We start from the raw sequence: 21,997 nt of genomic DNA, 5'->3' as shown, positions 1-21,997 counted from the left end.
TCTTTTTTAGCTCCAGATGATGTTGCCAAAATTAATTTGTAAGGAGCCCTATTTGGCTTAAACACAAGTATTATATAAATCAAGTATATCCTCAGAAACACAGAAACTAACCCGAATGTTTTTCAAGTTCATGTGATCTAGGATAATCTTCAGTAAATAAAATCTAGCTTGTTGAATTAAAACAGGAGTGTCTTTAGAGTTATTAACATTAAATATAATGTGAACATATAAAACTTTTATTCTACCTTAGTTTACTAAAAATCAAATAAGCTCATGTTGTCTCTGTTACAGAGTTGGGTCAGCAAGAAAGGTAAGACGGTGGTTAGTTTAATATCGTGAAATTTTCACCAGTCTCAATTGTTAAGGACAAATGAATTAAATAGATGTAAATAAGACAAAACTTTATAAATGAAGTTTTCAACAATAATTATGCTTTTTGGTATGTCTACTTAAAAATAGTTTTCAAAATCTTTTTGGTAACTTGAAACTTTAAAGTTATATTGAGATAAATAATGGATATTCATGGACTATCTATAGATCAGTTTCCAAATAAGATAGAAATACTGAAACATTGGGGCACCTGGGTGGCTCATTCGGTTGAGCATCTGACTTTTGGTTTCAGCTCAGGTCATGATCTCAGAGTTGTGGAATCAAGCCCCAAGTGGGGCTCCACACTCAGCCAGGAATCTGCTTGAGATTCTCTCTCTCCTTCCCCCTCTGCCCCACCCCCTGCTAATTAATGTGTCAGTATTTTTTTTTAAAGATTTATTTATGAACAAAGGTTTACCACTTTTGCCTTCCTTTTATAATAAAGAAGAGATAAAGACATTCGGGTCTATCAGTAAACACGTTTTGTGCTGCGCTGCAAAATTTACTGAGAGGAAGAATATGCTTTTAGAAACTGAAAATGTTACCTATAAATTTGTCAATCCGCAGAATACTAGCTTAACAATCCACAATTGCTTACGTCTTCATTTTCGTTAGGAATGAAGGATCCTAAAGGTTACAAATTCTAATCAATGCATATAATGAAACCTACTTAGAAATAATAAGGGTGGGGGTGCCTGGGTGGCTCAGTCAGTTAAGCATCAGATTCTCAATTTCTGCTCAGGTCATGATCTCAGGGTTGTGAGATCGAGCCCTGCCCCGTGTGTACAGCCTGCTTAAGATTCTCCCTCCCTCCCTCTCTATCCCTTCCCCCCCCCACTCTAAGGAAAAAAAAGAAAAAAAAAAACAAAGATAAAAGGAAAACCTGCATATGGAAAGTAGGTAAGGAAAGTAAAATGACTGGTTAAGTTTTCCAGAATTAAAGGAGAAAACCCAGGACAAAATCTGAATGGATAGAAAAAAGTTGTAAAAAGTTTGTGGAAAAGGAATCTTGGGAAAGGAATTTAAGTGTGGTGAAGCTGGCTAAAATTGGAATATAGACAAAGTTTTTTTAAAAAATGAGTTTTAATATCAAATACAGATACAAAATCAGAATTTGGTTTTCTGTTAAAAGGACAAAGTTTTCTTAGATGATTGTTCTGCTCCTAATAAGAAATTGCAAAGGTTGTTTATGGGGTTTTGTTTTTTTTTCCAACCTTTGGACAGGAAAGATTTTCTTCTTCCCCAAATTACTAACTCTGCTTTACACTGTCTTTATCAGGTCTTTGATTACTTAAGAAAACCCAGTCTTGGGCGCCTGGGTGGCTCAGTTGGTTAAGCAACTGCCTTCGGCTCAGGTCATGATCCTGGAGTCCTGGGATCGAACCCCGCATCGGGCTCCCTGCTCAGCGGGAAGTCTGCTTCTCCCTCTGGCCCTCCCCCACCTCATGCTCTATTTCATTCTCTCTCTCAAATAAACAAAATCTTAAAAAAAAAAACAAAAACCCAGTCTTCACAATATTGAGAGCTTTTGTTCACAACTATATAACCTGTATTTACCTCAACATCTGTCACTTTCACTAGAGTTATTTCATAATTATCTATTATCCTATTTAATGGAATGTTCAAACCTTTTGACATTTTCTTAAAATTCTCAAGTCTTTTTGACCTCAAACTAACTTTGAGATTTTCCCAGAGGGCTCCTGGAAAGTCTCAAAGGCTGGCTCTCATTAATTCAACATGTTAAAATATGTGGGAAGCACTGTCAAATAACCTTAGGTTATATGTGTATGGTTAATATGTGTATATTACTAATATAAGTAATCCAGAAATTGCAGTTTCTAGGTATTTGTCAAAACTCTCATTGTCCAATTATTACCCTAAATGATGAAATAACTACATTTCCTTCTCCGATAAACTCATCAGATCATTAACCATGGGCATTTTTAAAGTCTTGTCATTTACAGACAGTCACTTTACTCTGATGCTTTTGTAAAAGTGAGATTCGTGGAAAGGACCCTACCAAGTACTCTGACTACTGACACTGCTACCAAGTTAGAAGGTGTGGATTTTGCAGGAAGATGGCTCCACCTGCCATCTAGTCCTGTGTAAATGGCTGGAGACCTCAAAAGAAAAATGACCAGGAAGAGAAGTAGCCAACATTGAGGTAGACAGCTTCCTCCCAAGACGTGGGGCAAGGAATGTTTCTGCTCCTTCCCTGACCATCCTTTCCCTAATTCTACCACCATGAAGGTCTTTAGGGTTCTTTTGTTCACCTTTTGCCTTGCCTCTGGCCCAGAAACTACCTTGTTCACATACCTCAAGCAGGTAATCAACGTTTAAACAACTCTTGGATTTGCCACGATGCTGGTGATCCTACATTCTGTCCGCCACAAACTTCTGATTTCCGATGCCTTGGTTTCTTTGGAACAAGCTCGGCCCTCTCTCAGTCCCGTCAGGCTCCCTAACCCTCGGGGTCCCTCTCCCTATCTCCAGTTAACAACCCCAAACCTGGGGAACCTTGCATCCAGGCTCCGGACCAAGAAACAGATACGAGACACTACCCAGAATAAAACCACCGGTGCAGTCTATAGATCCTGAAATTGTACTGGCCTCCATGGCTGTCACCTGTCCAGGCCAAGCCACAGACTCAAACCGGATTTCCCAGGAAGCATTCAGGATTCCAAATTCACTTCCTTCAACAGATTCTTCTCTTCACCTGGCTAAGCCTAAGTGCAAATGAGGCTATGATCAGAACTTCTCCTTAACTCCTGAAGATACTGAAGAATCTGCTTCTAAAGCAATAGCTGCCCCACAACAATAAGCAAACCCTGGCTCTATCCCCTGAGAGATTCTTGGTACCGGGAAGGCCCCTGGTTATCTATCAGCTGAGCAAGGAGGGCTCTGTGCTGTGGCCAATGCCATTTGCTGCACTTGGGCTGACACCTGTGCAGAAGTGGAGACTCCGCTACCTAAGGTCTGTGAACACGCCAGTTGGCCTAAGTGACTCCTACAAACAGGTCTTTGTTGACTGACTTGGGTCTTGGGGACCATGGCTCCGGAGTATACTCCAGATACTGGAATTATCCTGCTTAGAATCCTAGTAGCTCCCTGGTGTGCTGAAACTCTCAAAAGCTTTAAATCCATGTCTGCTGCCACGTACCACCATGCAAATGATCTCCCGAAGAACAGAACATCAGAAAAGGAACAGAGAATGACCAAATTAAAGAATGTGAACCCAACACTGGGTGGGAACTGCAAGAACACCAGAATGGTAGCAGAGAGGAGCACTAATGCCTTAGATTTTGATCCCATCTCTCAAGGCTGAGAGTCTCATCAAAAGGGAGGTTTATTGTTAGAGATAAGAGGCCCAAAACAGGGTCACTTATGCTAAGCCCCATGTCAGCAAACACAACTTAATCACAGGTCCAGTGCTCCCGGCAATGGAATCAATCAGGAATCGCCTAATCAATGCTAGTTAATTGGCCTGACAGACCCCTGCCAGCCCCTAAAAGGAAAGCAACTGTAATAACCGACCTGCTCTTTTGCCAAGTCGCGCTGACTGACCTGTGCCATCATTTCGAAGGGCTCTTTGCACCGTAAGCAGGACATCGCTCACGGAAGAAGGCACCGCCCTGATGCCAGTCAGCTGCACTGCACGATCATGTGCTCCCTCAGCAGCAAGCACCTACTTGGGGAAGGAGGAGGACAGCAAACCCTCGCCACCAACAAGGGGCATCAAGTCCACCGAGGTGAGGAGCAGACAGCAAGTGAAAACAGAAGGTTAGTGCACTCTTGGACCTCAAAGAAGTATCAAACCAACTCCTGGTCAGCCACAGGGTACTAACTACTTCAAAGAAAGAATGTGTACAAATAAAACAAGACGCTGGGGTTTTGTTGTTTTTTCTTTTTTTTTTTTTCTTCAAATGGCTGTTGAATTTATTTGCTTGATCAATAATGGTCCTGGAAAAAATTAGTTAACCAACGCTGAGACAGCTGTAATGAAATACTAATTTTAAAAATCATGACACCTTGATAGAAATTAGAGTTCACACAAACAAAAAAGAAACCTTCAATATTGCCAGCAAATATGAAATAATGTAATATGACCGACAGGACAGCAAGAAGGCTTTTATACGTTTATATTTGACACCTGACCATATTTTCAGTCACCATAATATCTTCTCTCCAGATTTAAAAAAATAGTATGCTGATTTCTATAACAAAGCTTTTTTCGTACAAAAATCAAACAATGGCCAACAAGTCACAACAGTGCAATAGGTAGAGAATTAAAAACCGCATCAAACAGGTGCTGAAAATAAATAGTAACTAGGAGAGGACAGAACCCTCGGGGCGGGGGGGGGGGGGTTTGCTTCCATCACCTTGAGTGTGTGGGGTCTGTCTTCATAGCCATGAGAGCTGACCTACCTCATGAGTGCCACTGATTCCGACAGAGCACGACTAAACAAAGGTGCCTGAGAGCTGACCTCCCAGATGCCTCAGTCACCAGAGAAGTCGCAGAAGCAAGAAAACGGGGTCGGGAATCACAGCTATCGTTTAAAGGAGAAGTTTTTTTTTTTCTATTGCTCAATCTTGTCAATTGGGAGTCCATCAGCAGGTTCACTGAGATGACACGGGTCATTGAAAACTTTTGTTTAAGAGCATATATGGCTTATTCAGGCAAAGAGACTTTTACATTCTAGCCCAAGCAAGCAATCTCGGTCATTCTGTGTTTAATGGCAGATGAGTCACACAGAAGATGTCTGGGTTCAGAAACAGATCCTCTGTGTGGACGCCTCAGGCCAGGCAGCTACCTTCGACCAACCCAGTGAAAAGCACGTGCTGATCAGCAGGAGCGAGGTGGCTACTCCTCCATTGCAGGGTGGGGGGGTGGGGGGGAGGGGGGAGGGGGGCCAGTGGGCAGGCTCCACCAGCAGCTCTGTGACCAGCTAGGCCATCCTGTGACTCAGGCTCATGGACTGTGGGTTAGGACCGTCAAAGGAGAGGGTGACAAGGGTGGGTAAAGGTAACCTCAGTAAGAGCCGTTCTGGCCAGTCAGGAAATATGAGGCAGCTCCCCATTATATAATCTGCACCAAAAAGGTGTAAAAGGCACAAGCAAGAGTGACTAGTAAGCAGAGATCCCGGAGGGTGAGACTATGGGGCAATCCACAAGGCAGGAACAGTATTTACCTTGTTTGGTTCCCAACCCCTTGAACAAGAGAAAGAGATCCTGATTCTGCTGTAATAAAAAAGCAAAGAAAGACGATTTTTGGTTTAAAAAGAAGCCACTCAAGGGTTAAAATAGTTTTAAGTTAACAAAGAAAATTAATCTTCAAATAAGCTGACACTATCTGGAAAACTCCTCTGTCCCCTACAAGCCCACACTGCGCGCACTGCTTTGTCCTCCGTGTAACCTGAGCCTGACTCGGAGAAGTCACAAGTGTGAAAAGAAGGAAGAGTCTGAGAAGAAAAGACATCTTTACAGAATGTACAGCAGAGAGTTGTGCACTCCGACTCTCAGGGTTACAGTAAGATGCACAGGTCTCATTGGGTCTGGGGGTCCCGTGCCGCTGGGGCTGCTCAGATGGGCGTCTCCTTCCTGTCTCTGCCCGGGGACGGCTTGGCCTGCTCCAGGGCGCCCGGCCGCCTCTCGGGCTCGTCATCGTCCTGCGCCTGCGCCTCGGGCTTGGCTCGCTGCAGCTGGAGCAGGCGCAGCTGCACCCGCAGTTCGATGATGGCCTCTCGCTCTTCGTGAATTGCTTGATTCAAATGATTGTTCTTTATCTTGAGGAATGACAAAGGAACAGTTGTCACGGAAGCAGGAAGGGCAAAAGGACAATGATTCAGGAACAGTTAGCGAGGGTATCCTACACAAGAATCTATGTTTTAGTCGCGAAACAGCAGATGAGAACATGAATATATGCAAATGAGACACGTAAAGACCTTGACCCAGAATGCACAAAATTCTGCTCAGTACAGAAGAGTAAACACATCTGGGAAAGATAAATGCACCAACAGAAAACAATCTGCTTAAGGATATTAAATATTAAGTATTTTAGTGTTTAAAATAGGTTTAATTTATGGGCTCCAGACCAGCCCTTAAGTAAGTGGAAGATAGAAGTGACTGTACCAGCAATCAGAGGGAGAAGTTAGAGATAAGATAAAATCCCAGACTTGTCTCAAAAGTGGATGTCCTTTGTCTTTTGTGAACTGGGCTACTTAGGCAAACTAGAGAGCTATCAGTTCTACATTACGGCACTCCTTCAGCAGAGCCAAGGCAGCTCAGTAGCTAATCCCGAACTCTGCTGACCTCCTGAGGTGGAGGCCTTCGCATGCAGCATGTGTCTCCTGGCCTCCCCCGCAGCTAGCTGTGGCCAGGGGCCTCTGCTGACAGGGTGTGAGCAGAAGCGTTGCCTTCTACTTGTGCCACTTGCCCTTAACCACCAGACATTCTTGGGTTCCTTACCCCTTCCTGCTAAGAGTGGCTAAGACCTAAGGGGCTACTCTGGACCCCAAGTGTTTTCCACTCACGTGGAGGGTGGGAGACCTAGATGTCTGCCAGGCGAGGCATAGAACTGTCTTGTTCAAACCACGAGAGAGTATTTTCTTTGTTATAGCAGCTAAGCCCGTATCCTAAGTACTACAATTCTGGAACATTTTCCTACTTAGGATTTTCGTATGATCTGTAAAATGTTAAGAAAGCAAAACAGAGTGCCAACGTGACGCCCTTCTAAAGAAGGGAAGCTACACGGTGGCCCAGGGCCCCACCCGCTACTCCACTTCTCCCACAACACGCCCCTGGCTGCTGCGAGTGTTCCGGGACCTGAGCCTCGGTGTGCTGCCCCTCTCAACCCTGTCCATAGGACTTACTATTGGTGTGGAATTCTAGTTTTCTATGCAGTGGGTGGCTCTGATCTGCCCCAGCAGCTGAATGCACCAGGATGAGAGAAACAAAGTTGTCCCACCATTTTTAGAATCTAAGACTGGCTTTCTCTCAACCCTGAGATAAAACATCCGGAGACAATGATTAATCTGGGGTAAGAAGGGAAGTTCTGATCAGGATCATGTAAATCTCTTGCTTTCATTTCACCATGCGCTTGCCTCCCAGATCCCTAGGGCCAAGCTTATTCACACTGGCTGCTTCAAGGGTTAAGGGATGAGAGAAAACTTTGTCCCCATTTTACCCGCAGGTGAGTCAGGAGACTTTTCCTTCCTCCACCAGCATTTCTCCTCCTGTTCATCTCTGGCAAGTTAGCCCAGATCTTCCACAACTGTTCAAGGCAGTCAGGTGGGGCTCCTCATAAATGGAAGGGAAAGGTCACCACACCCAGGGATGCCCGGTGAGGTCACACCTGTGCTGTGTGCTCGGCCAGGACCAGCTCACCCCCTGCACACTCTGGTGAGATGTCCCCTAAACTCCTCTCTACTCAACCTCCCCGCTGCTTCCCAAGGAAAGGAAGACAACTTCTAAGGGAAAGAGGTGGCCTCTACGAGTTTCGGGAAGCCGGTGCTCACTTCTAGCTCTTCGTTCTGCCTCTGTAAGTCCTCCAGGATGATCTGAAGCTCCTCTTCATCCTCACTCTCACTCTCACTGTCGGAGGAGTACTCCTCGGTCTCACTGCGGCCATGCTGCTGACGGCTGTGGGCGGAAGGCCAAGAGAAAAGGACCAGTGAGCAGAGGAAGGAATGCTGCTCCTTTCCTACCCTTTAGATTCACCAGCTTTTCATGAACTGGCTTAACAGAGCACCATTCTCAAGATTTAATCAAGAAGAAACTTGGGGGCGCCCGGGTGGCTCAGTCCATTGAGCGTCCGACTCGGCTTCAGCTCAGGCCATGATCTCAGGGTCATGGAATCAACCCCTCGTCGGGCTCCATGGTCAGCAGAGAGTTTACCTGAGATTCTCTCTCTCCCTCTCCTCCCGCCCCCAACTGCATACACTCTCTCTCTCTCAAATAAATCTTAAAAACAAAGAGAAAGAAACTTAAAGACAAGTGATTTGGATGTCTAGTTCTTTTGTATGAAAGTCTGAGAGCTGAAACAATTTTATGTTTATATTTAAACATTCTTGCAAACTTAAAACCCTCTGCTTTCGTTTACCTCTGAATTTCAGCAATCTCAGCTCTGAGGCGTTCAATCTCTTCTTTTTCTGAGGCAATCTGTCGACGTAAAAACTGCTCCATGGCTAGAAGCTCCTCCTGTTCAGTCAGGATCTCATTCTCCTGAAATAATGATCACTGGTGAACACCTTTGAGAGTATGAGTCTAGGAAATGTCACTTTTCTGGGTTCTCCTATGTTCCCTTGAATTCTTTAGCCCCATACATACATACATAACACAAGTTACGGGCAGGCTTGGACTGCAAAGCTTGTATCCTATTTCCTTAATGTCAAGAAAAGGATCTCTGAGAAAAGTCCCTCTAGGAGAATTGTCTAGATTTTTCTCAAGACATAAAATGCCACCTAGGAATCCCATGTCCTCGTTTTGCAAAGCTTCCCTATGAGGCCATCACACTGGGCACAAAGCCAAAGGTCAAGGGACTATGTCCGTTTTTGAGTCTCAGTCCCTCCTGAATGCCTTCCCACCTATCAGTAAAGGGAGTATCTATTTCAGGGTCAAGATGGCCCTTGACAGTGCACTGGGAGAAGGACCCAGGAGATATACAGCTGATGTCAGTATCACCTTAAAGCAGATCTTCCTAGTAAAGGGAAGATGTTCCCAGAAGAAATCTTTTCTCCTCACCAAAAGCCACCATCCTCCTCAACCCATGTCACCGGAGATGATAAATTGTAAATATTTTGCTTTCACAGACTATGCATTTCTAAAACTGAATCACCAAAAGGGGGGCAGGGAACCCTATCTGTCCAAGATCTACCTAACCCCTCCAACCTAGAGAAAAGAACCAAAGCAGAATTTCAGAGGCAGGAATGTATGGCTATGAAAACGAAGAGTTGGAGGCAAAGGTCTACAGCATTTCCTTCCCAACTCCTAGGTATCCAGATAAGCACCTGTGATCGAACCTGAAAGACACTGTGGTCAAGTCCTAGAGGGAACTACTCAAAGCCCCTGGCAAGCATGAGCAAGCTCTTGGGAGATGGGATATGCAGTGGTCCTTCCCCACGGGTTTCTAAACACAGATGTTTTCCCTTTACCCCAGTGCACCTAGTAAAGCTAATGTGCTGAGAAATATGAGACTGGAAAACTTTGAAATAAAGACATAATCTGGGACTTCATCTTGTCTTCAGGGGAAGAGCTATGTGTCCTTGGCAGGCAAAACATAATCTTTCTCAAGTGACAGAAAAGGACTGGAACTTGTCCGGCTTTAGGTATCCCACATCTATGGGTTTCTGGGAGTACAGACTCTGCTGTCAGAGCCTAGAATTTCATTCATTTCTGGTGAAAGTCTGGAAGGTTCCAGAACAGAGTAAGGTTGACTTAAGAAATTCAGAGAGAAAGAAAGCTCATCTTCAGCTCTATGCCTAGAACAATAGATACTCAAGAACTATTTGTCAAATCAATGAATGAATAATAAAACAACTCATCTCCAACGACCTTCAACCACAAAGAATAAAGTCAAAATATCTAAACAGATATTATCAGCAACAACAATCAGATAAAATCTATACCGTTGAATTTCAAGGATCCCAAACTTTGTGGTCAGGAAGAACATGTCTTAAAATATTTATTAAAGTCCAATCTCATTAATACGGAACAAGTGCAACTAATCTATAAGTTGGGGAAAACACCTATAACTCAGACCTGTGTGTGGATAAAATGAAATTAAGTAAAGCACCTAGAACAGTGTCTAGTAAGAAGTAATCAGTAGAAGATAGTTTCTTTCTCCAGCTGAACACTTAAGCAAACACCAAATAAAGGTAAGACCAAATACAACAGGCCTGATCCCTCTAAGGCTGCCATATCATCTTACAAGTTTCTTTAAAAGATTTACACCTATGTAGTTGAGCTTCTCAAATTTAATAAATGATGACCACTAAGAGTCTTGCAACACACTCCTGAACAAGCAACAGGTCAAAATGAAATCAAATTATCTAGAGATGAATCAAAGTTGAAACACAACATCAAAAGTACAGGATGCAGCAAAAGCAGCTCGAAGAGGAAGTTTATGGTATAAATGCCTTCATTAAGAAAAAATATCTGAAACAACCTATCTCTACACCTCAAGAAACTAGAAAGGAACTAGAAAAAGAACAAACTAACCCTAAAATTAGCAGAAGGGAGGAAATGATACAGATCAGAGCAGAAATAAATGAAATAGAGACTAGAAAATCAATATAAAAGATCAATAAAACTAAGAGTTGGTTTTTTGAAAAAACAAAATTGGCACACCTTTAACTAGAGTAAAAGAGAGAACTCAAAACTCAAAAAATGAAAGAGGAAACACTACAATTGATACCAAAGAAATAAGGAACATTATAAGAGACTACTATAAGCATTTATACACCAACAAACTGGATAACCTAGAAGAAATGGATATGTACTTAGAAACATATTAGCTGCCAAGACTGAATCATAAAGATTGAGTATCTGAACAGAGCAGCACAAAGATTGAATCAGGAATCAAAAATGAAGAAATAATGCCAATCTTTTTCAAACTCTTCGAAGAAAACTTACAAATGCTCCCAAACCTCCTTTTACAAGGCCAGCATTACCCTTGTCCCAGAGCCAAAGACACTACAAGAAAGTTACAGGCTGATATCCCTGATGAACACAGATGCAAAATTCCTCAACAACATACCAGCAGACCAAATTCAACAACACATTAAAAAGATCACACAACATGATCAAGTGGGATTTATCTCTGGAGTGCAAGGATAGTTCAACATATGCAAATCAATAAATGTGATACACCGCATTGACAGAATGAAAGATAAAAATCCTATGATCATCTCAGTAGATGCAAAAAAGCATTTGACAAAATTTTTCCAAAGTCTTAACAAAGTGGGTATAGAAGGAACACACATCAACATAATAAAGGCCACATATGGTAAGCCCACAGGTAACATACTCAACAGTTAAAGGTTAAAAGCATTTCAAATCAGAAACAACACAATCATGACCACTCTCACCACTATTCACTATTTAGTACTGGAAGTCCTAGCCAGAGTAATTAGACAAGGAAAAGGTAGTCGAATTGGAAAGAAGTAAAATTGTCTCTGTTTGCAGACAATGTGATCTTATATATAGAAAACCCTAAAGACTCTACCAAAAACAATAAAAAACAAAAAAACCTGTTAAACCAATTCAGTAAAGTTGCAGAATATAAAATCAACATATAAAAATCAGTTGTATTTCTGTACACTAGCAAACTACCTGAAAAAGAAATGAAGAAAATTCCATTTACAACAGCATCAAAAAATAAAATACTTAGAATAGATTTAACCAAGGGAGTGAAAGATCTATTGAAACTAAAACACTGATGAAAAAAACTGAAGACACAAATAAATGGAAAAATATCCCATGTTCATAGATCAGAAGAACTAATATTGTTAAAATGTTCATACTACCCAAAGAGATCTAAAGATTCAAAATTCCAATGGTGTTTTTCACAGAAACAGAAAAAAAATCCTAAAATTTATAGAGAACCAAAACAGACTGTTAATAGTCAAAGCAATCCTGAACAAAAGGAACAAAGTTGGAGGCATCACACTACCTAATTTCAAAGTATACTGATTTCAAAAGCTTTAATAAAACAGTATGGTACTGGCAGAAAAAGACAGAGACCAATAGAGGGAAACAGAGAGCCCAAAAATAAATCCACACATTTATATAGATCTTTGCAAAGGTGCCAAGAACATATATAGGGAAAGGACCATCCCTTCAATAAATGGTATAGGGAAACTTGTCTTCCACATGCAAAAGAATAAAATTGGACCCTTATCTCACTTCATATATATAAATCAACTCATAATGAATTAAAGATTTAAATATAAGAGGGGCGGACCAAGATGGCAGAGGTGTAGGAGACCTGGATTTCCTCTGGTCCCAGGAATTCAGCTAGATAGGGATCAAACCATTCTAAACACCTATGAACTCAACAGGAGATCAAAGAAAAGAACAGCAACAACTCTCTGAACAGAAAAGTAACCACTTTCTGGAATGTAGGACGTGCGAAGAAGTGAATCCGAGGCGATATTCCGAAAGATAGACGGCGGGGGAGGGGGCCTCCGTCAGACACTTCTGGCAAGTGATAGAGCAGCAGAGCACAAAATCAGAACTTTTAGACGTGGGCTCCGCTGAGGGACGTTGCTCCAGTGGCTAAGTGGGGAGTGGAACCCTCGCTGGGATAGTGTGGTCTCAGGACCCACGGGGTCACAGAAAGACCAGGGGTGCCTGAGCGCAGCAGAGCTCCCAGGTATTGGAGCGGGGAAGCCAGCTGCAGAGAAGGAGCCGAGGAGTGGGCTCACAGCTCGGGGTTGCCATAAACTGTGATCCACAGCACAGTTGGGCCACTGCACCTCCAGCAGGGACCCAACAAGCGGCAGATCCGGGGAGACTCTCCTTCCTCCCCTGGGAGGAGTGGCGCGGGAGTGCACCACAGGGATCTGCTGGGTTTGGAGACTCCACACGGGGCCGGGGGCCAGAGATAGAAATGCTCGGTCACAGGCCAGGTGAGCATGGAGTGCTGTCGGAGACTGGAGAGACGGGAGTGACTGCTTTTCTCTGGGGGCTCACTGAGGAGTGGGGCCCCGAGTCTCCTCCGGGGCGGAGATTGAGAGGCCACCATTTTCACTCTCGTCCTCCAAAGCTGTACTGAAAGTTTGCAGAGAACAAAAGCTCCCGAGAGCAAACCGAGCAGATTACTTAGCCTGGACCTGGCAACGGCGGGGCAATTCTGCCTCCAGCAAAGACATTTGGGAACCATGGCAACAGGCCCCTCCCCCAGAAGATCAGCAAGAACAGCCAGCCAAGACCAAGTTTACCCATCAATGGGAATGGCAGAACTCCAGCACTAAAGGAATACTGCACATAGAATTCATGGCTTTTTTACCATGATTCTTTAGTCTTTCAAAGTTAATTTTTTTTTTAACTTTTTTTTTTTACTTTTTCTTTTTCCCTTTTTCAACCAACATCTTATCAATCCCTTTTTTAAAAAATATTTTTTATTTTTCATTTTTAGAGTCATATTCTATCCCTTCATAGCAGTTACCCTTATTTTTGGTATATATATATAAGTTGGTCTCTCTTTAAAATTTTGAGCTACTGTTTCCTCTAAGAGATCAAAATATACCCTAAAACTCTAGTGTATGGCTTTGTTCTAGTGTCCTGCCTAATCACATTCTCTTTTTTTTTTTTAAATCCTCTTCTTTTTTTCAACCACTTCTTATCGATTCCTTTTATAAAATCTTTTATAATTTTCATCTTTGCAGTCATATTCCATCCCTTCATCATATTAACCCTTATTTTTGTACATATATAAGTTTTTCTTTCTTTAAAATTTTGGGAGGCACTTTCTTCTAACAGACCAAAATATGCCCCAAATCTAATGTGTGGCACTGATCTATGCACCAGCCTGATCATATTTGATCATATGTGTTTTTTTTTCTTTTTCTTTTTTCTTTCTTTCCCTTTCTCTTCCCCCATTCTCAGGTCTTTTCTGATTTGTTTAGTGTATATTTTCTGGGGACGTTGTTACCCTGTTAGCATTTTGTTCTCTCATTCATCTATTCTCCCCTGGACAAAATGACAAGACAGAAAAAATCACCTCAACAAAAAGAACAAGAGGCAGTACCGACTGCCAGGGACCTACTCAATACGGACATTAGTACGATGTCAGAACTAGAGTTCAGAATGATGATTTTAAAGATACTAGCTGGGCTTGAAAAAAGGATGGAAATTATTAGAGAAACCCTTTCTGGAGAAATAAAAGAACTAAAATCGAACCAAGTCGAAATCAAAAACGCTATTAATGAGGTGCCATCAAAAATGGAGGCTCTAACTGCTAGGATAAATGAGGCAGAAGAAAGAATTAGTGATATAGAAGACCAAATGATGGAAAATAAAGAAGCTGAGAAAAAGAGAGATCAACAACTACTGGATCACGCAGAATTCGAGACATAAGTGATACTGTAAGATGAAACAACATTAGAATAAGTGGGATCCCAGAAGAAGAAAGAGAGAGGGGGGCAGAAGGTATATTGGGAGCAAATTATGGCAGAGAACTTCCCTAATCTGGGGAAGGAAACAGGCATCAAAATTCAGGAGGCACAGAGAACCCCTCTCAAAATCAATAAAAACAGGTCAACACCCCAACATCTAATAGTAAAACTTACAAGTCTCAGAGACAAAGAGAAAATCCTGAAAGCAGCCCAGAACAAGAGATATGTAACCTACAATGGTAGAAACATTAGATTGGCAACAGATCTATCCACAGAGACCTGGCAGGCCAGAAAGGACAGGCATGATATATTCAGAGCACTAAATGAGAAAAATATGCAGCCAAGAATAGTATATCCAGCTAGGCTGTCACTGAAAATAGAAGGAGAGATAAAAAGCTTCCAGGACAAACAAAAACTAAAGGAATTTGCAAAACAAAACCAGCCCTACAAGAAATCTTGAAAGGGGTCCTCTAAGCAAAGAGACAGCCTAAAAGCAACATAGACCAGAAAGGAACACAGACAATATACAGTAACAGTCACCTTACAGGCAATGCAATGGCACTAAATTCCTATCTTTCAATAGTTACCCTGAATGTAAATGGGCTAAATGCTCCAAACAAAAGACACAGGGTATCAGATTGGATAAAAAAAACAAGACCCATCGATATGCTGTCTGCAAGAGACTCATTTCAGACCCAAAGACAACCCCAGACTGAAAGTGAAGGGGTGGAAAACCATTTACCATGCTAATGGACACCAAAAGAAAGCTGGGGTGGCAATCCTTCTATCAGACAAATTAGATTTTAAACCAAAGACTGTAATAAGAGATGAGGAAGGACACTATATCCTACTTAAAGGGTCTATCCAACAAGAAGATCTAACAATTGTAAATATCTATGCCCCTAACATGGGAGCAGCAAATTATATAAGCCAATTAATAACAAAAGCAAAGAAACACATCAACAACAATACAATAACAGTGGGGGACTTTAACACCCCCCTCACTGAAATGGACAGATCCTCTAAGCAAAAGATCAACAAGGAAATAAAGACTTTTAATGACACACTGGACCAAATGGACTTCACAGATATATTCAGAACATTCCATCCCAAAGCAACAGAATACACATTCTGTGCCCATGGAACGTTCTCCAGAATAGTTCACATCCTAGGCCACAAATCAGGTCTCAATCAGTACCAAAAGATTGGGATTATTCCCTGCATATTTTCAGACCACAATGCTTTGAAACTAGAACTCAATCACAAGAGGAAAGTCGGAAAGAACTCAAATACAAGGAGGCTAAAGAGCATCCTCCTAAAGAACGAATGGGTCAACCAGGAAATTAAAGAAGAATTAAAAAAATTCATGGAAACAAATGAAAATGAAAACACAACTATTCAAAATCTTTGGGATACAGCAAAGGCAGTCCTAAGAGGAAAGTATATAGCAACACAAGCCTTTCTCAAGAAACAAGAAAGGTCTCAAGTACACAACCTAACCATACACCTAAAGGAGCTAGAGAAAGAACAGCAAATAAAGCCTAAACCCAGCAGGAGAAGAGAAATCATAAAGATCAGAGCCGCAATCAATGAAATAGAAACTGAAAGAACAGTAGAACAGATCAATGAGACTAGGAGCTGGTTCTTTGAAAGAATTAACAAGATTGATAAACCCCTGGCCAGACTTACCAAAAAGAAAAGAGAAATGACCCAAATCAACAAAATCATGAAAGAGGAGAGATCACAACCAACACCAAAGAAATACAGACAATTATAAGAACATATTATGAGTAACTATATGCCAACAGATTAGATAATCTGGAAGAAATGGATGCATTCCTAGAGATGTATCAATTACCAAAACTGAACCAGGAAGAAACAGAAAATCTGAACAGACCTATAACCACTAAGGATATTGAAGCAGTCATCAAAAATCTCCCAACAAAAGCCCAGGGCCTGATGGCTTCCCAGGGGAATTCTACCAAACATTTAAAGAAGAATTAATACCTATTCTTCTGAAACTGTTCCAAAAAAATAGAAATGGAAGGAAAACTTCCAAACTCATTTTATGAGGCCAGCATTACCTTGATCCCAAAACCAGACAAAGACCCCATCAAAAAGAATTACAAACCAATATCCTTGATGAACACAGATGTAAAAATTCTCACCAAAATACTAGCCAATAGGATCCAACAGTACATTAAAAGGATTATTCACCACGACCAAGTGGGATTTATTCCTGGGCTGCAAGGTTGGTTCAACATCCACAAATCAATGAATGTGATACAATACATTAATAAAAGAAAGAACAAGAACCATATGATCCTCTCAATAGATGCAGAAAAAGCATTTAACAAAGTACAGCATCCTTTCTTGATCAAAACTCTTCAGAGTATAGGGATCGAGGGTACATACCTCAGTATCATAAAAGCCATCTATGAAAAACCCACAGCGAATATCATTCTCAACGGGGAAAAACTGAGAGCTTTCCCCCTAAGGTCAGGAACACAGTAGGGATGTCCACTATCACCACTGCTATTCAACACAGTATTAGAAGTCCTAGCCACAGCAATCAGACAACAAAAAGAAATCAAAGGCATCCAAATCGGCAAAGAAGAAGTCAAACTCTCACTCTTTGCAGATGATATGATACTTTATGTGGAAAACCCCAAAGACTCCACCCCAAAACTGCTAGAACTCATACAGGAATTCAGTCAAGTGGCAGGATATAAAATCAATGCACAGAAATCAGTGGCATTCCTATACACCAACAACAAGACAGAAGAAAGAGAAATTTAGGAGTCGATCGCATTTACAGTTGTACCCAAAACCATAAGATACCTAGGAATGAATCTAACCAAAGAGGCAAAGGATCTGTACTCAGGAAACTATAAAATACTCATGAAAGAAATTGAGGAAGGGGCGCCTGGGTGGCTCAGTCGTTAAGCATCTGCCTTCAGCTCAGGTCATGATCCCAGGGTCCTGGGATCGAGCCCCGCATCGGGCTACCTGCTCGGCGGGAAGCCTGCTTCTCTCTCTCCCACTCCCTCTGCTTGTGTTCCCTCGTTCGCTGTGTCTCTCTCTGTCAAATAAATAAAAATCTTTAAAAAAAAGAAATTGAGGAAGACACAAAGAAATGGAAAAACATTCCATGCTCATGGATTGGAAGAACAAATATTGTGAAGATGTCAATGCTACCTAGAGCAATCTACACATTCGATACAATCCCCATCAAAATACCATCCACTTTTTTCAAAGAAATGGAACAAATAATCCTAAAATTTGTATGGAACCAGAAAGGACCCCGAATAGCCAGAGGAATGTTGAAAAAGAAAAGCAAAGCTGGCGGCATCACAATCTGGACTTCAAGCTCTATTACAAAGCTGTCATCATCAAGACAGTATGGTACTGGCACAAAAACAGACACATCGATCAATGGAACAGAATAGAGAGCCCAGAAATGGACCCTCAACTCTATGGTCAACTCATCTTCAACAAAGCAGGAAAGAATGTCCAATGGAAAAAAGACAGTCTCTTCAACAAATGATGTTGGGAAAACTGGACAGCCACATGCAGAAGAATGAAACTGGACCATCTCCTTACACCACACACAAAAATAGACTCCAAATGGTTGAAAGACCTAAATGTGATACAGGAGTCCATCAAAATCCTAAAGGAGAGCACAGGCAGCAACTTCTTTGACCTCAGCCGCAGCAACTTCTTCCTAGAAACATTGCCAAAGGCAAGGGAAGCAAGGGCAAAAATGAACTATTGGGACCTCATCAAGATAAAAAGCTTTGCACAGCAAAAGAAACAGTCAACAAAACCAAAAGACAACCGACAGAATGGGAGAAGATATTTGCAAATGACATATCAGATAAAGGGCTAGTATCTAAAATCTATAAAGAACTTCTTAAACTCAACACCCAAAGAACAAATGATCCAATCAAGAAATGGACTGAAGACATGAACAGACATTTTTCCAAAGAAGACATCCAAATGGCCAACAGACACATGAAAAAGTGCTCAACATCGCTCGGCATCAGGGAAATCCAAATCAAAACCTCAATGAGATACCACCTCACACCAGTCAGAATGGCTAAAATTAAGAAGTCACGAAACGACAGATGTTGGCGGGAATGCAGAGAAAGGGGAACCGTCCTACACTGTTGGTGGGAATGCAAGCTGGTGCAGCCACTCTGGAAAACAGTATGGAGGTTCCTCAAAAAGTTGAAAATAGAGCTACCCTACGACCCAGCAACTGCACTACTGGGTATTTACCCCAAAGATACAAATGTAGGGATCCGAAGGGGTACGTGCACCCTGATGTTTATAGCAGCAATGTCCACAATAGCCAAACTGTGGAAAGAGCCAAGATGTCCATCGACAGATGAATGGATAAAGAAGAGGTGGTATATCTATATATACAATGGAATATTATGCAGCCATCAAAAGGATTGAAATCTTGCCATTTGCAACGACGTGGATAGAACTGGAGAGTGTTATGCTGAGCGTAATAATTCAATCAGAGAAAGACATGTATCATATGAAAGACATGTATCATATGATTATATGAGGAGTTCTTTACCTCAGGAAACAAACTGAGGGTTGCTGGAGGGGGGGTGGGAGGGATAGGGTGGCTGGGTGATAGACATTGGGGAGGGTATGTGCTATGGTGAGCGCTATGAATTGTGCAAGACTGCTGAATCACAGATCTGTACCTCTGAAACAAATAATACATTATATGTTAAAAAAAAAAAAGATAGCAGGAGGGGAAGAATGAAGGAGGGGAAATCGGAGGGGGAGATGAACCATGAGAGACGATGGACTCTGAAAAACAAACTGAGGGTTCTAGAGGGGAGGGGGGTGGGAGGATGGGTTAGCCTGGTGATGGGTATTAAAGAGGGCACGTTCTGCAGGGAGCACTGGGTGTTATACGCAAATAATGAATCATGGAACACTACATCAAAAACTAGTGATGTAATGTATGGTGATTAACATAATAAAAAAAAGATTTAAATATAAGACCTAAACCATATAACTATTAGAAAAAAACATAAGGAAAAGGTCCACTGACCGTGGTCTAGGCAATGAATTTTTAGATACAACCCAGAAAGCAGGCAACTAAAGCAAAAAATAGACAAATGGGACAGCATAAAACTAAAAAGCTTCTGCACAGCAAAGGAAAACGTCACCAGAGTGCAGAGACACCCTATGGAATGGGAGAAAATATTTGCAAACCATGTATGAGATAAGGGGTGAATATCCAAAATTTATAAAGAATGCAACCAATTCAACAGGTAGAACACAACCAACCCAATTCAAAAATGGGCAAAGGACCTGAATAGGCATTTCTAAACAGAAGACCTACAAATGACCAGCAGATATATCAAATGATGCTCAACATCACTTATTATCAGGAAAATGCAAATCAAAACCATGATGAGACATTACCTCACAACTGTTAGGATGGTTATTATAAAAAAAAAAAAAAAAGGTAACAACTGTTGGCAAGGATGTGGAGAAAATGGAACTCTTATACACTGTTGGTGGGAATGTAAACTGAATGCAGACATTATGTAAAACAGAATGGAGGTTCCTCAAAAAACAGAACTACCATATGATCGATCAATTCCACCTCTGGGTTTATACCGGAAATGAAAAGGATACTGAGGAGATAACCTGCACTGCCATGTTTACTGCAGCATTATTCACAATATTCAAAATATGAAAACAACCCAATGGTCAATGCACAAATGGATGAAGAAAATGTGGGGTGTGTATAGACATATACACAGGAGTATTATTCAGCCATGAGAAGGAAGGAAATCCTACCATTTCTGATAACATGGATAAACCTGGAGGACATTGTGCTAAGTGAAATAAGCCAGAGAAAGATAGACATTATATGATCTCACTTCTAGGTGGAATCTTTGAAAAAAAAAAAAAAAGTAGAACTCATGGAAGTAGAGAGCAGAACAGTGGTTACCAGAGGCTGGGGATGGGGAAAATGGGGAGATGTTGGTCAAAAGGTACAAAGTTGCAATTACAAAGGATGAGTAAGTCCAGAGATCTAGACTATCTATTACTATAGTTAATAATACTGTATTGAATACTGGAAATACACTAAAGGAATGGATTTCAGGTGCTCCCATCACAAAAGAAAAAGGTAACTAGATGAGAAGACAATGTTAATTAGCTTCACTGTAGTAATCAATCACTTCACTATGTATATACAGGTCTATCAAATCATCATGCTGTATACTTCAAATATGTACAATTTTTATTTTTTAAAAAGGATCTTGCAAAATAGAGAAAAAAAGTTAAGCTTACCTGAGCAAGGAGAATATTTATAACTTCTTCATTTTCATTCATTTCTTCTTTGGAAACATCCTCTTTTGAAAGACTGGCGATCTCTTGTGCAATCTTGGTTTCGCACTCCTGTCAAATAAGACAAATGAAAAACTGGTCAGCCCAAATGTAACATATATCCAACAATTTCACACCATCACCATGTAGAAGTTTCCTTCTCATTTCCTAGAGTTGAAAAAGTAACAGTAATTCTCCTCTGGATAGAGGAGAATTTGTTAACTGGGCTTGGAAAATAACATATGGATCTTAGTTTGTGGCTGCACCATGAAAAATGTTCAATTCTGGTCAATGTGCTCACCGTTTCTGGAACCCATCCATGTAAAATTACTTTCTGTGACACTTTTTTTTTTTGGAGGGTGTCAGTTTTAAGTACACAATTAATTTTGATAAATAAATACAGTCAAGTAACCACCACCACAATCATGATATAAACACTTCCATCACCACACAAAGTACCTCTCACCATCTGCTGGCACCTGGCAACCACTGACCTATTTTCCATTCCTATAGTTTTGCCTTTTCTTGAGTTTCATATAAATTGAATCAATCCATAAGAAATCTTTTTTATGTGGCTTCTTTCACATAGCATAATGCTTTTACTATTCATCTATTTTGTTGTCTATATTAGTAGTTTGCTGAGTAATATGCCATGATACACCAATTTGTTTATCCATTCATCAGCTGATGGACATTTGGGTCCTTCCTAATTTTGAGCTATTATAACTAGAACTGTTATGAACATTTCACACGGATATGTTTTGTGTGGGTATGTGCTTTCTTCTTTTAAATACCTAAAAGCAGGATTGCTTGGTCATATGGTAACCGTATGTTTAACTTTATAAGAAACTGCCAAACTGTTTTCCAAAATTACTATACCATTTTGCATTACCAAGAGCAACAATGAGAGTTCCAGTTGCCCCATGTTCTTGTCAACACCTGGGATTTTTATTTTTATTTTTTTTTAGACAGGGACAGAGAGGGAGAGAGCAGGGGGAGGGGCAGAGGGAGCGAGAGAGAATTCCAAGCAGGCTAGACACCCAGTATGGAGCCCGATACGGGGCTCTATCTCATGACCCCAAGATCATGACCTGAGCCAAAATCAAGAGTCAGATGCTTAACCGACGGAGCCACCCATGTGCCCC

General features: G+C 41.3%; 1 protein-coding gene across 2 annotated transcripts in view; it reads right to left on the bottom strand.

Annotated features, from left to right (window-relative positions):
- Nucleotides 1–4,258: 4,258 nt before the first annotated feature.
- Nucleotides 4,259–21,997, bottom strand: part of RALBP1 (ralA binding protein 1) — a 63,395-nt gene continuing 45,656 nt past the window's right edge. For both annotated transcript variants that reach the window (XM_035013801.1, XM_035013800.1), the window contains exons 7-10: nucleotides 20,817–20,924; nucleotides 8,468–8,589; nucleotides 7,884–8,007; nucleotides 4,259–6,152 (exon numbers count right to left, since the gene is read on the bottom strand). In XM_035013801.1, the coding sequence (XP_034869692.1) occupies nucleotides 5,949–6,152; nucleotides 7,884–8,007; nucleotides 8,468–8,589; nucleotides 20,817–20,924 (558 nt within the window). In that variant the 3' untranslated portion in view covers nucleotides 4,259–5,948. The remainder of the gene's footprint in view (nucleotides 6,153–7,883; nucleotides 8,008–8,467; nucleotides 8,590–20,816; nucleotides 20,925–21,997) is intronic.

The sequence above is a fragment of the Mirounga leonina genome, unplaced genomic scaffold (assembly GCF_011800145.1).
Source record: "Mirounga leonina isolate KUSES-001 unplaced genomic scaffold, KU_Mleo_1.0 Mir_167, whole genome shotgun sequence".
Taxonomy (NCBI): Eukaryota; Metazoa; Chordata; class Mammalia; order Carnivora; family Phocidae; genus Mirounga; species Mirounga leonina.
This window is presented reverse-complemented; position numbering and strand designations above follow the sequence as displayed.